The sequence below is a fragment of the Panthera uncia genome, chromosome A2, assembly GCF_023721935.1.
Source record: "Panthera uncia isolate 11264 chromosome A2, Puncia_PCG_1.0, whole genome shotgun sequence".
NCBI lineage: Eukaryota > Metazoa > Chordata > Mammalia > Carnivora > Felidae > Panthera > Panthera uncia.
In genome coordinates, this window is record NC_064816.1 from 87,845,569 (window position 1) to 87,861,699 (window position 16,131).

At 36.7% G+C, this 16,131-nt stretch overlaps 1 protein-coding gene across 1 annotated transcript in view; it reads right to left on the minus strand.

The window, feature by feature from the left end:
* Nucleotides 1-16,131, minus strand: part of SLC25A40 (solute carrier family 25 member 40) — a 52,919-nt gene that overhangs the window by 20,803 nt on the left and 15,985 nt on the right. The window contains exons 4-6 of the mRNA XM_049641392.1: nt 15,079-15,138; nt 13,165-13,271; nt 1,713-1,780 (exon numbers count right to left, since the gene is read on the minus strand). Coding sequence (XP_049497349.1) covers nt 1,713-1,780; nt 13,165-13,271; nt 15,079-15,138 — 235 coding nt within the window. The remainder of the gene's footprint in view (nt 1-1,712; nt 1,781-13,164; nt 13,272-15,078; nt 15,139-16,131) is intronic.

Consider the following 16,131-nt stretch of genomic DNA (forward strand, 5'->3'; position numbering starts at 1 on the left):
CTGAGCCCTGAGTTGGATTCTGCACAGACAGCATGGAGCCTGCTTGGGATTCTCTCTCTCCATCTCTCTCTGCCCCTCCCCGACTTATGCTTTCTCTCTCTCAAAATAAATAAATACATAAAAATTAAACACAAAGTTGCAGGCACTCTCATGTTATATATATTAACACAACAAGAAACCAACTTATGTTTATGGTCTAACTAAGGGACATTCACACACCATACTTTGAAATGTCTAAGGTTCCATAGTGAAATCTGATGATGAGAATTAGAAAAAGAATTGACTATTGGTTCTGGATCAGCCACTAACTTTAGAATTTTAGGCACTGTTTAAAATATATGCCTATGGGCGCCTGGGTGGCTCAGTCGGTTGGGCATCCAACTTCGGCTCAGGTCATAATCACACGGTTTGTGAGTTTGAGCCCTGTGTCAGGCTCTGTGCTGACAGCTCAGAGCCTGGAGCCTACTTCAGATTCTATGTCTCCCTCTCTCTCTGCCCCTCACCTGCTCATGCTCTGTCTCTCTCTGTCAAAAATAAATAAACATTAAAAAAAATTAAAATATACGCCTCAAAGTTGACTAATTCACTCCATAAAAAGATACATTAAAAAGAAACGAGACAGGGGTGCCTGGATGGCTCAGTCTGTGAAGTGGCCAACTTCAGCTCAGGTCATGATCTAGTGGTTCATGGATTTGAGCCCCATGTTGGGCTCTGTGCAGCTCAGAGCCTGGAACCTGCTGTCTCCCTCTCTCTGCTCCCTCCCCCGACTCATGCTCTGTCACTCTCTCAAAAATAAAACATTTAAAAAATTTAAAAGAAAAAGAAATGAAACAAAGTATTACTTGGGCTTTTTCCATTTAGCCTTACTAGTTTATCATATTAACTCATATAATAGCTAGTTAGTAGAGAATTAAAATTATCCAGCAAAGGGAAAGTACACACATCAGGGTATTTCTTGTTAGTAAAATAAATAAAAAACCAAATAACACCAAATTCTTCATTTCAGAAAATGCAAACAAAATTATGCACCAAAGACCTAACACAGCAGGCCTGGTTGTTCAAATCTTCTTTATCTTCAGGAAGACCTTTCTGCATGCCTGACTTTTGGCCAACTCTAAGGAATTTAGCCCTTGGAATAGTCCCTGCAATAAGGTTTCTTCGGTATGTTTGTAGCACAAAGTCAACTTGTTTAGGCTGATTTGTGCAAATGATGTGGTTTTTGGTAAATATCTGTTTTCTTCTGGGGGGTCTGGAGTTCTGGTAATCACAGCTGGTCATAAAGCAAGGTCATCAATCCCAATGTAAGCTTCAGACTGCCATTCAAATGTTTTTTTAAGGTAGAAACACTTTGCACATGCTGCTGCACTTCAGTGGTGGAAGAAGAACAAGCATGTCCTGTGGGATGTCAGCAGGGAGGGCCCTGGAAGCCTTGTGCCTGTCTGGTCAACTACTGTTGTGCCTTTCCATTACTGATTCTGCTTTGTCTCCTTTTGCTGCAGTAAATCACAGACATGAGTATAACCTTAGGTCCTGTGAGTCTTCTAACAAATCATCAAATATGTGGGTGGTTGTGAGACTCACAAAACAATGTTTTAGAAAATGAAAAAATCCTAATATTAAAAATGCACAATTTTATGCAACCATGTCTACTATAAGGCAAAATAAAACAGCAATCACCATTTAGTGAGAAAAAATAGTAAATTATAACTTACAAAGTAGGGGGAAGGCCACTCCACAGGGATTTAATGCCCTCATTTCGAATGATTTTCAAAAAGGCATCCTAAAATTAGAATAGAAAAAAGTGTCAAAATATATCCCTGAACCCAACATTACAAACTTTTTGATAAATGATTGGTACACTGATTCTTTTAAGCATTTATGTCCAAAATATGAGTTTCTCAAACTTATATTACATCCATTCTTTTAAAACTTTCAAACATAAGTAAAACATTTCTGAATGATACTTTCTGCTAAGCAGAATAAAAACTATGTCACTAAGCTTTGGATTATTCTACTTAGGGCTTAGATGCCAAGTTTTATAAAGTTTATTATAAAAAGGAATTGGAGTAATGGCAGAGAATTGGTCAGATTAACTCTCTTGACCTACTAAAGAATCTGAGAAAATATTATTTAAACCCAATACTTGAATTCTCTGGAGAGGAATCAAAAGCAGGTAAAGATCAGAGGAAAGTACTGTTAAGAGAGAGCAATGAGAGATTTGCAAGTTTGTAGCTTTTTGCCCATAGAAGTCAGCTGAGAACAGCACATGTACTTGCTTAAGGTGGCAAATACAGAGTGCAGGGTGGCAAATAAAGAGTGCACAAAGTTTGCATACAAAATCAGCCACAAAACTTGGCTCGCTAATAAATTATGCAATGCCTAGGGGAAGATAACAAAGTGCTGGCAACAGCAACAACAACAAAAAAAGCAGCAGCTAAAAGCTGCTGAGTGGAAGTTTCAGCTGCAACGCACCACAGGGGAACCTAAATATGGAGTCTGAATAGAGCCAAAGTTCAGTGCTAGAATTCTAGAACAAAACTGACTCTTTAGAAGAATATAAAAGAAATCCAGAGTCCTTACAACGCATCATTCATAACTTCCACTATACAATCACAATTGATTAGGGGTGCCTGGGTGGCTCAGCTGGTTAAGCGTCCAACTTTCAGCTCACGTCATGATCTCATGGTTCGTCAGTTCGAGCCCCGCTTCGGGCTCTGTACTGACAGCTCGGAGCCTGGAGCCTACTCCGGATTCTGTGTCTTCCTCTCTCTGCCCTTCCCCTGCTCTCTCTCTCGCTCTCTCTCAAAAAGAAACATTAAAAAATTTTTAAAAATTGATTAGATATAGAACAAAATATGCCCATACTTAAAGAAAAAGTAGTCAATAGAAATCAATACTGAAATTTCAAATAATATAGTTAGCAGACAAGAATTCTAAAGCAGCTATTATAAATATATTTAAAAAACTAAAAAGAGGATACATATATAATGAGTGAACAAATTTGGAATTTCAGCAAAGAAACAGTTACCATAAAAAACAGCCAAATGAAAATTCTAAACCTGAAATGAAAAATTCACTAAGTGGGCTTAATAGCAGAATGGAAGCAGCAAATAAAGAGTTGGTGAACTTGAAGGTAGATCTTCAATCTGAAGAAGGGGGAGAAAAAGAATGAGGAAAAATGAACAGAGTCTCAGGGACACTGGGGAAACATTAAGTGGTAGAATGGTTTTATATGGAATCAGACAGGAAAGGAGAGAAAACAGTCTTAGAAATAACCTGAACAAATGATGGCCAAAAACTTTCCCAAATAAGTGAAAGATATCAATTTACAGAGCCTAAAATCACAAGGATCCCAAGCAAAATAAACCCAGTGAAAACGAAAAAAGAAAAGAAAAATGATAAGGGGTGATACAAATGAAGGCTAACCTCTCATCGGACACATGGAAGGCCACAAGATAATGTAATGACACGTTAAACGTACTGAAAAACACATTATGCCAGAATTTTGTATGTTGCCAACAAGCTTCAAAAAAATGCTTGATAAAGACATTTCACTAGAACAAAAACTGAGAGAAAAACTGCCAAAATACCTGCACTAAATAAAGAAATGTTGAGAAAAGTTCTTCAGGGAAGAGGGCCCCAATGCCAAATAGCAACTAAGATCTTCAAAGAAGTTAGGAAGTACAGGAGAAATGGTAAATATGCGGTTATATATGAAACATTTATTTTCCTTCTTTCTCCTTTTAACTACTTTAAAAGATACAAGACCCTTTAAATAAAAAATTCTAATAGTGAAACGTGGAATTTGTAACATGCAAAGATGAACTGTACACGAAGCTACAGCACAAATAAAGAGGAGAGTGAATGGTGTCAAGAACTGTGAAGGGGCTGGGACTGTACTCCACCTGCAAGTTGACAAATCAGCCAGCCACAGTATCATGAGAGCTGGTAGAAGATAAGAATCTCTGGGATAAGAGGTAAAGGACAGTTTATTACTCACAGGACCAGCAGCAGCCAGAGTATCAGCATTTCTGTGCCAGTTTCCTGAGCCCCAATTTCCACAAGGCAACATGAAGAAGGCTGGAAGACACCTGAACATATGGTGGCCTGCATTATAGGAGGGGAAATCTGACCATAGGGAACCCCAATCCTCTATAATAGGCAGTGAGGATATCTTTCCTTTGCCCTACAGGGAAACACTGTATCATCCAAGCTTATTCATTATGTAAACATCCTTGAAAAGATGGTAAGGACAAAGGGCAGTCAGTACCTTGCTCAAAACTTATGCAAAAATGTGAAAGATTTTTGGAGCACTGTCTCCCTAGAAATGGGAATAGAGAAGTCAATGTAATATTAATTATAATTGAACTAATCCAAAAGACAGCAAGGAGAAAAAAAACAAAAAGCAACAGAGGGAGCATATAGTTTTGGACTGACACTCAACCATGTTAGTAATTTTTGGGGCGCCTGGGTGACTCAGTTGGTTAAGCATTGAATGTTGCTCAGGTCACGATCTCACAGTTTGTGGGTTCAAGCCCCAAGTGGGGCTCTGTGCTGACAGCTCAGAGCCTGCAGCCTTCTTTGGATACTGTGTCTCCCTGTCTCTCTGCCCCTCCCCTGCTCATGCTCTCTTTCTCTCAAAATTAAACATTAAAAAAATAAATTAAAAAATAAATCAAGTACTAAATTATCCAATTAAAAATCAGAGATTGTAAGAGAGGGTAACAAAAGAACAAGGCCCAGCTATGTTGTCTTGGAGTAAAAGGATGGAAAAAGATATACTTTATAAATAATAATATGAGAAAACTGGAGTGGCTATATATCAGACAAAAATTTCAATATAATGAATACCAGTAGTGATAAAGACACTTCATTATGATGAAAATATATCAGAAAAACATATCAAAATCCATGTAACAAACCAACAGAACTAAAAGGGAAAACAGACAAACTGTCAATCATAATTGAAGATTTTTATATCCTCTTTCAGTGACTGACAGAGTAAAGAAAAAATTGAGTAATAATTTAGAAGATCTAAATGAAACATCAGCCATCCTGATCTAATAGTTTATAGGATACTATGCCCAACAATTGCAGAGTACAGATTTTAAACATAAAGGGGTGCGTAGGTGGCTCAGTCAACTGAGTGTTTCGAATCTTGATTTCAGCTCAGTCATGATCCTACAGTCGTGGAATCAAGCCCCACTTAAGATTCTTTCTCTCTCTCTCTCCCTCTGGCCTTCTTTCCCACTTGTATGCTCTCTCTCTTTCTAAAATAAATAGATAGATAGAGATAGATAGTAGATGGGTAAAATGCATATAAAATATTCAACAAGACAGAGCATATGTAGGGCCATTAAGCAAGACTCAATAAATTTCAAAAATGTGAAAATTTACAGAGTATATTCCTCTAATCACACTGGAATTAAAAGACATCAGGAATAACAGGATATCTAGAAAGTACCCAATTATTAAGAAATTAAAATACTACACTTCTAAACCCAGGGCAAAAAACGAAATTACAAGGGAAATCAGAAAATATTTCAACTGATAATAAAAACAGAACATCAAAATTGTGGAATACATCAGTGCTCGGAAGGATATAGTTGCCACTTCTGTCCTCACAACAAGAAAAAAGCTGAACTGAAAAATTAACAACTTGTTTTACATTTAGAAACGTAACCAGTTTTCAAATATACCCCAAACTTATATTCTCCTTAACAAAGCTGAGCGAGGGAAACTTTTATCAGACCCTCATTTACTGCAGTTTTGCCAAAATCTGCAATCTGGCACAGTGGAAATACCCAATTCATGCTCCGTAAGAGTAAGACCTAGTCATAGGACTATAGAATGTTTCTCTTCCTACATACTTACCACCCCATCAACAGGGCTCCTGTGAAACAGAGGATCACAGCTGAAAGAACCACAAACCTAAGACCCTATTTGAGCAGTCTCTAGGAAAACTCAAAGATGATAGCGAACAAGACAAAAAAATAGGACACTAGAGGGAATTTTATTCTCTGAGAACACAGCTATAACAGGCAGTAAACATAGACTAGCTTCTAATCAGATAAACATATCACTTGACAATAAAGCTGTATTTACCTGTTTTTGTTTTTTTTTTAACCCAATACAACATGCCTGGCTTTCAACAAAAAAATTACAAAGCATGCTGAATGGCAAACAACACAGCCTGAAGAGACAAAGCAAGCATCAGAACCAGACTCATATATGGCAGAGATTTCAGAATTATCAGACTGGGAATCTAAAAACACTAAAAAAAAATTAAAAATAACTAAGATGAATATGCCAAGCATTCTAATGGTAGTGTCAGAGGAGCAGAGGAAGAAAATGAGGAGGGGTTAGTGTTTTCCTGTCACCAGTGTAAGGCAAGCCAGAACTTCCTCTCTGCTGTCTTAGTCTGTTTGAGCTGCTGTAACCAAGTACCTTATAAACGAAAGAAATTTATTTCCCACATTTCTGGGGGCTGGAAGTCCCAGACCAGGGTGCCAGCAAGGTCACAGGGTCCTCTTCCAGGTCTTTGATTTCTCATTGAATTCTCACACAGTGGAAGGACAAGGGAACTCTGGGGTCTCTTTTCTAAGGACATTAATTCCATACGTGTCTGCCCTCATGACATAATCACCTCTCAAAGGCTACACCTCCTAATACCATCACATCAGGTATCAGGATTTCAACATAGGAATTTTGGGGAGACACAAACATTCAGATCATATCACCTGTGTAAGAGTAAAGAAACTCTCCACATGGTGTGCCCATGGAGGCTAAGTGAGGAACCTTAACTTCCAGCTACACTCAGTACTAACAAGGTGACACCCCTCTTCCTCTAACATTGTCTAAAAAGCCAGCCACAATAGAATGTTTCAGTGAGATTCAGAGTCTCATAATGTAATACTTAAAATTTCTTGGTTTCGATAAAAAAAAAATAATCACTTGTCATTCTAAGAAACAGGAAGATGTCAAACTGAATGAAAAGAGACAATAAACAGATGCCAACACTGAGAAAAGAAGAATATTAAAATTATCTGACATAGATTTTAAAGCAGTCAACAGAGAAATCACTGATCATTTACAAAACACATCCAAAAAATTAGGAAGCCTAAGCAAATAAATATACACCCAAAAACCCTATAAAGACAGAATTCTAAAAAATGTTCAAGTAACACATTAGAAGGCAGGAAAAATAAAACAGCAACAGAAAACAAAGAGAAAGCAAAAAAGGAAATGGTAGGCTGTTAACAATGAGACAACAGAACCAAAATGGAATCCCATATGCTCACCCCGATGTCAGCACAACCAGCATAGTACCTAACCTAACTGCAGTTTCAGCCTCTCCTAAGAACATGACCTTTAATCAGTCAATGTGTAATTATCAGGTTAGCACTAGTGAGGTAATCTGCCAGACAGACCCCCACCTTCCCTCAGAGGAAGGTGACCTTGCCTGTAACAATCCACTCCTGGTTAGTAGAACTTCCTGGCCCCATCTTCTTCTGCCTATAAAAGTCTTCTGTTTGGTATAGCTCCTCAGAGCTCCTTTCTACTTGCTAGATGCAACACTGCCCAAATCATGAATTGTTGAAATAAAGCCAATTAGATCTTCAAATTTAGTCAGTGAATTTTGCTTTTTAACAAAGATTAAGTTCTAATATATCTGTAATTCTATTAAATATCAGTAGTCTAAATACATCTGGTAAAAGATAAAAACTGACAGTAGTTCAAAAAACATGACTCAATTATATGCCATTATGGGGAGCAAAATTTGCCACCACAAAATGTGACTTTTGACATGTAGATTATTTTAGGCTGAATATTTTCATGAAACATAAGGTTCAGGAAGAAACTTTGACCTTCTTTCTGTCTAAAAGAGTTTAGAAAGAGGAAGTGCTCTAGGAAGGGAGCTTTCACCATAGATAACTACAGTATAATATAAAGTAGGTGTGGTAGAGAGAAATCTAGCAAATCTGTTAAAATTCCTGTGTCCCAATGTTTCTATGTGGTTCAGCACACATTATTTACCAAACATTTACTTTTTCATATTCCTGTGAATTGTCTTTATTCCTTTGAAGTCCCAGACCCCTCTCCCTTCTTAACTGTGGGTGGCATATAAACCTTAAATGCCTGCCTGGGGGCTGTATTATCTTACAGAGCACCTGTACATATGTAATTAAGTTTGATTTTCTCCTGTTAACCTGTCTCATTGTCAACACAGTAAAGATGTCATTTCTTCCCAAAGAGATATATAGCCTTAACACAATTTCTACAAAAATCTTAGTGACATTTTTTATAGATATAAAAATATTTTTCTAAAATTTATATGAAGAGACCAAGGAACTTCAGGAATAGCTAAAACAACTTTGAACAAGAAAAATAAAAATAAAGTGGGAGAAATCAGTCTACCCAATTTCAGGGCTTATATAGTTATAGTAATTAAGACTGTGTGATCTCAATACCCAAAAAACAAATAATCCAGTGAAGAAATGGGTAAAAGACATGAATAGACACTTCCCCAAAGAAGACATCCAGATGGCCAACAGACACATGCAAAAATGCTCAACATCACTCATCATCAGGGAAATACAAATCAAAACCACAAGGAGATACCACCTCACATCTGTGAGAATGGCTAACATTAACAACTCAGGCAACTACAGATGTTGGCGAGGATGAGGAGAAAGAGGATCTCTTTTGTACTGCCGGTGGGAATGCAAACTGGTGCAGCCACTCTGGAAAACAGTGTGGAGGTTCCTCAAAAAATTAAAAACAAAACTACCCTACGACCCAGCAAGTGCACTACTAAGCATTTATCCAAGGGATACAGGTATGCTGTTTCAAAGGGACACATGCACCCCAATGTTTATAGCAGCACTATCAACAACAGCCAAAGTATGGAAAGAGCCTAAATATCCATTGATGGATGAATGGATAAAGAAGATATGGTATATACAAAATATGGAGTATTACTTGGCAATCAGAAAGAATGAAATCTTGCCATTTACAACTACGTGGATGGAACCAGAGGGTATTATGCTAAGCAAAATTAGTCAGAAAAAGACAAATATCCTATGATTTAACTCATATGAGGACTTCAAGACACGGAACAGATGAACATAAGGGAAGGTAAGCAAAAATAATATAAAAACAGGGAGGGGGAAAAAACATAAGAGACTCTTAAATAATGGAGAACAAACAGAGGGTTACCAGAGGAGTTGTGGGAGGGAGGGACAGGCTAAATGGATAAGGGGCATTACGGAATCTACTCCTAAAATCATTGTTACACTATATGATAACTAACTTGAACGTAAATTTAAAAAACAATAATATATTAAATAAAGAAAAAAAAAGACTGTGTGGTACTGATATAGGTAACAGACAAAAAAATGAATGAGAGAGAGTAAAGAATTCAAAACTAGAGCCACAGAGTATGCCCAAATGATTCTTGATAAATGTGCAAAAGCACCTAATGGAGGAAAGACAGCCTTTTAACAAATCTAACTAGACACCCACAGGCAAAAAGAACAAAAGCAATGAAAAGGTCAACCTTGGGTTTATACTTTATGTAAGAATAATTCAAAATGGATCAAAGACTTACACATAAAACATAAAGCTATAAAACTTATTAAAGATAAAGCATTCTTAGATTTGACAACTAAAGCAAGAAAAAAAAATGATAAGTTGAACTACATCAAATTTAAGCTTTAACTCCATGAAAGACTGTTCAAGAGGATGAAAAGGTAAGTCTGAGAGTGGAAAAAATATGTGCAAATCCACATTCAAGAGAAGATTATCATCTAGATTTTATAAAGAGTTCTCAAAACTTAACAGTAAAAAAAGAAAGAGTTCAATTGGAAAATGGGCAGAAGACATGAGAAGCCATTTCCCTGAAGAGGATATACTAATAAACAATAAGCATATGAAAAGATGTTCAACATCATTAGCCACTAAGGAAATGCAAATTAAAACCACAATGAGATATCATTAGACATCTATCAAAACTGCTAAAAAGTGACAACATCAAAGGCTAGTGAGGATATGGAGAAATTAGAACAGTCACACACTGCCACTGGCAATGTAAAATGGTACCACTAGTCTAGAAAACAGATTGGCAGTTTCTTAAACTCTAAACATACAACTACCATGTGACCTAACAACTGCACTCCTAGGCATTTATCCCAGAAAAATGAAGACTTATGATGATATTAGGACTTATAAAATTAGAAATATACATTTTGGTCTTTGTCCATGGTTCCTGGCACAGTTCCTAAAATCAATATAATTTCCTAATTGATAAAGAGCAGTGGAGCATCTTTTGTTCTAATATTTGGCCTTTTTTCTTAGTCCTAAAAAGCTCCAAAGAATAAAGGTGAAAAGGGTATCTTTTGTTATTCATAACTGTGGGGGATAAGCTTAGGAACCCCCCGGGCTTACACCAATGGGTTAACAAGGCATAAAGAAATACAAGGCCATAGGATGTTCACACCCGAGCTTGGGTAAACAAGATTGGCACCCCAACAATAGGGAGGTGCAAAGGAACCCCAGGATAGAGAAGGGCACAAAGGTGTCCAATACAAAGATTTATGAGGTAAGCAAGATTAGGTGTTCAGGGCAGAAGTGCCCCCCAATTTAGTACTATAGCAAAATGCTGCTTTCACAGGAGGAAAGGACCAAGTTACATAAACAGGTAAATTGAGCTATAGACTGCTGTGATGCAGGTGAAGCTGCCCAGAGCTGAGATGATTAACAAAAGAAAGGTGCCTTATTAACTCTGAGGTCAAGTGTCCTATCTGTCTCATCCCCTAGTCTAGCTAAGATAAACGGAGGTGGTGCTTCACGTCCACTGTAAACAATCTTCTGCCCAACTGCCTGGCGCCCAGATTTTGTTTTGTTTTAACCCAAACCCCTAACCCCAAATATCTTCAAGACCCCCTTTTCCTCACGTCCCCAAGTTAATGTTCACAGATTCAATGCTCCTTTGTACATGCCCATCATGTTTGCAAGCCTTCTGATCCTAATAAAAACGGGGCTAATAAAAACCCTGATTCAGGGCTCTTGTCTTTTCCCAGACATTAGCCATCTCTTGCTTTTCATCGTGCATCCTGCTCTTTTGCTGGCCAAAAGAGAGCTTTAGACTTAGAGTCTATGACATGTAACAAGTCTCTTTCAAACCCCATCAAGTTTATGCTAAGGAGGTGACTTATGAAAGGTCCCTCAGGACTGGGCACCTGGGTGGCTCAAGTCAGGTGAGTAGTCCTGTGTGACTCTTGATTTCAGCTCAGGTCATGATCCCAGGGTCAAGGATCAAGTCCCACTCCATACCGAGAATGGAGCCTGCTTAAAATTCTCTCTCTCCCTCTGCCCCTCTCCCTGCTAGTATACACATGCTCTCTCCCTCTCCCTGAAAAAAGAAAAAAATAAAAAATAAACATGAAAAGTCCCTAGATAAGCAGTGGATGGGGGGCTGGCTGCTGGGGTACCCAACCATGTGATTAAAGGGCTCAAACTTCTAGTCTCACTCCACTACCCTAACCCATACCCCAACTTCAGGGGCTCTGGGGAGGAAAAAGGGACAAGAGGTTACATTAATAACCAAAGGCCAATAATTTGATCAATCATGCCTATATAACAAAGCCTCCTTAAAAAATCCCTCAAGTATGGGGTTTAAAAACTTCCAACTTGGTGAGCACAGCACATGGAAGTTCAAGGAGGGTGACATACCTAGAGAATGAAGCTCCATACCCACCCCCCGAGTCTTGCACTAATGTGTCTCTTCTACCAGGCTATTCCTGAGGTGTACCCTTTCATAAAAAGCTGGTCATCTAGTTAGTAAACTATTTTCTTGAGTTCTGTGAGCTATTTAGCAATTCACTGAATCTGAAAAGGGGTTGCAGGAACCTTTGTTTACAGCCAGTTACTCAGAAACACAGGTGACAACCTGATCTATGATTGGCATCTGAAGTGGGAATAGTCCTATGGTGTCAGAATGGAGTTAAACTCTAGGATACCTAGCTGGTGTTCATTAATACTTGAAGAATTGTTTGGCCTAAGGGAAAAAACCCACATATCTGGTTGAGAAAATGCTGTAAATAGAGTGTTCGCAGAAAAAAAAACAGTGAGTAGTTTTGTTTTGTTTTGTAATACTTTCACACAAAAACCCGGAAATGAATCTATGTAACAGCTTTATTTGAAACAGCCCCAAACTAGAAACAACCCAAAAAGCAAACTGTGGTACATCAATACCATGGAACTACTGAGCAATGAAAAAGAACAAACTATTGATAAATGCAACAACCTGAATGAATCTCCAGATAATAATGATAAATGAAAAGTGCTAATCCAAAAATGTTATATATGTTATTATTCCATCCACAGAACATTCTTGAAATGAGAAAATGATATAAATGAAGAACACATGGGGCACCTGGGTGGCTCAGTCAGTTGAGCATCCGACTTTGGCTCAGTTCATGATCTCACGGTTTGTGGGTTCAAGCCCCATGTCAGGCTCTGTGCTGACAGCTCAGAGCCTGGAGCCGGCTTCGGATTCTTTGTTTCCCTCTCTCTCTGCCCTTTTCCTGCTCACGTGCTCGCTCGCTCTCTCTCTCTCTCTCAAAAATAAATAAACATTAACAAATTTTTTTTAAAAAAATGAAAAACACATTAGTGGCTGCCAGGTGTTAAGGAGCAGCTGAGAACACAAAGGAAATGGGTGTGGCTATAAAAGGGAAACAGGAAGGATCCTTGTGGTGATGGAATTGTTCTACACCTTAAATGCATCAATGCCAATATCCTGGATGTGATATGGTACCACTTTTGTATGATGTTACCACTTGGGGGGAAGTAGGAAAAAGGTATATGGGATCTGTCTGTATATTTTTCTTAAAATTGTTATTATCTATAATTATGTCAAAATTAAAAAGTTCATTTTTTCTTTTCACACAAAAAAGTACAAACAGATGAAAAGAAAGTTAATAAGTTAATTAAAAGCAAAGCAGTACTTGCCTTTTCCTGCCTTACATCTACCTTTTAACTCTGGATAACTGTGCTAACTGTATCATGGACTTTTACTCTCTTACAATTAGAAAAATCTTTCATACATAAATCATAAAAATAGAAAACATATTGTGATTATAAATAACATAATCTCCTTACCAATGTACCCTGGAATCGTCCTGGCTTCTTATACCATGCTTTGTTGCCTTCCTCTTCACAAACACATAGATGATCCATAAGTCCATTACTATATACAAAACATTTTCCTAACAAAGAAGATCCCAACAGTCAAAACCTACTTCACACAACTATGCTATTTTTACAGATGAACAAATTCAAAGTACAATGAGTTGACTAGAAAATTACGAATTACCTTTGTTTTCACCTTTTAGGATGAAAAATACATACGCTGATTTGCTTATGACATAGCACTAGACTCTAAACTCAAAGTAGTGAAAAGTAATAGAGTAAATTTTACATTTTCAGAATGTAGAAAGCAAATGCACACAGAAATAAATTCTTTTAGGGTATATGAGGGAATACAGGGGGGAAATAAAGGAGGAAAACCTGTTTTGAAAAGAGAACATGGGTGTACATCCTATTTGACAAGAAGAAAACTGTGGTATACAAGGGAAATTCAGGTAATAAAATTTTTTTTGGACTATACATAAGTGAAACAGACATATAAATAAATAAAAACATACACATAAATCTAATGTACACTTGAAAGTTGTTTAGAGAGTAGATTTTAAAAGTTCTCATCACAAGAAAATGTTAATTGTGTGAGGTGATAGAACATTGACTAAACTTACTGGGTTGATCATTGTGCAATACACACATACATTAATTCATTATGTGGCACACCTAAAACTAATACAATGTTATATGTCAATTATATCCCAATTAGAAAAATACACTATTTAAAAAAGGTTCTTCTCACCAATGTAAACTGTGCTATGCTTTGTCTCTCGCTCTCTATTTATACTGCTCAATCTTGACATTCATCAGTTCCCACCTAATTTACTACAACTTTCCCTAATAGCAACTCCTTCCAATTATTGGACTCACTCTAGCTGCCCAAATTACCTTTTCTGTTCAACCATGTATAATTCTGTGAGTTTCATAATATGTAAGTCTAAGTGTCTCCTTCTGCTTTTAAGGATTTCTTAAATGTGTAGGAAACTACCTTCCCTTTTACTCTCTTATAATCCATCTATACTTTCCTCCATCTGAAATATGCCTATTGTTCATTCCATCTCAGTACCGTGTTCATCAGAGGGGCATCTATGTCCAAGCCAACATTCTCATAGTCCAAGCAATCTGTTTTCTGCTACTTAAACATGTTTGAGGGGCACCTGAATAGCTCAGTTGGTTAAGCATCCGACTTCAGCTTGAGTCATGATCTTGTGGTTCATGGGTTTAGCCCTGCGTTGCACTCTGTGCTAATAGCTCAGAGCTTGGAGCCTCCTTTGGATTTTGTGTGTTCCTCTCTTTTTCTGTCCCTCCCCACCATGTACTTTCTCTCTCTCTCTCAAAAATAAACATTAAAAAAAATTTTAACATGTTTAAAATATCATCTTATAAAATTGTGGAAGATTGATAAAGGAATTGCTATTTTTTTCCCATCTAATAAAAATACATGACTACTCTTTTGAAATTCACATAAACCATACTATCCTGATAAAATAATGATTTCTAAGCACTATATTCACGCACCAGTTGGATGACTGTTGGATGAATGTTCTAGGATGGGCAGAACTCTTAGACTAAGGAGGAAGCTAGAGTCTAAGATTCCTTACACTTTTAATTGTGCTCTTGTGAGACACATACTCAAATATTAAATCACCCAATACTTTAATCAGCTATATAAAAGAGTTATAAGTGTTTTATATATATATTTGTTTTAGGGCTAGACTCCATCACGTACAACTAAGTATGTGCCAAAAAGCATTTCTGCATGAGGATAAAGAGCCATGAACTTTAAAAAATTAACAAAAAGTATTTTTCAAACAAAAATGAATAAAGTAACATTTAAAAACCTAACAAGATTTTCAGGATAACTAGTACACATACCTTTGGAGAATGGGTTCCTTTGCGCTTGCAGTCGAATTTTAACGACATCCAGAGGAGTCACTATGAAGAAACATAAATTTTAATTAATAATACCTGTAAATTATACAGATATTTGTCCAAATATGACAAAATGTAGCAAATCATACCACTCTTCATGACTATGTGAGTAAGATTATTTATCTCAAAGTGGTTTTAAATGTAACATTCTAATTTTTTGCCCTTGAATTCTGTTTAGAAGAGGATCAATGAGAAGACAATTACTTCTCTCATCACTAAACTATCATTTATAATATTTCTATAATAATTCCATTCCAAACCTAAAATACTAGTATTTTTAAGAAACTACATCATCTAAGGTAAAGAATAAAAGTTTTAGAAGTCTATATAAAAATTTGAGAATAACTCTATTACAAGTAATCAACAATATTAGTTTTTCTAACACATTAAATTTAGCTATATCAAATAAAAACTATAGATAATGAAAAAGTGAGTAAGCTAGCCATAAATCGTCTTTACTGTCACATTGTGTTACTCCATTTGGGAATAGCACAGTAAAGGAGAATTGTTTTCATTTGCATGCTATTTTATCCAAGTAGGAAAAAATGCCGAATAGTGGTTGTAAGAAACCTTTTCCTTATCTGAGAATGAGGAAGTCACATTAGATGATCTTTAAGGTCTTTACAACACTGAGGTAAGATAGCACATCCAACAGTAATACATTTATATGTGTTCTAATCATCTGCTATCTTATCTAAATAAACTAGCCATCTATCACCTAACTATATTGTTTGTCTTTCTCTGGAAGAAATAGACTGTAAAAAACAGAAAATGTGGCCAAAGGAATTTAAGAAATTCACTGTTAATGCAAGCAAAAGAAAACGTAACTTGTATTTGTTGCTACCATAAGTTGCCCAAGTTCTAAATCATTCATTATACTAATATTTTATCCTATTTTCTTGTTTCCTTTTAAAAAAGGCTAATAGAGTCATAAAAGTTCAATATTGACAGGCACTTCAATATTGGTCTGAGCCCCTGATATTATAGGTAAAAATG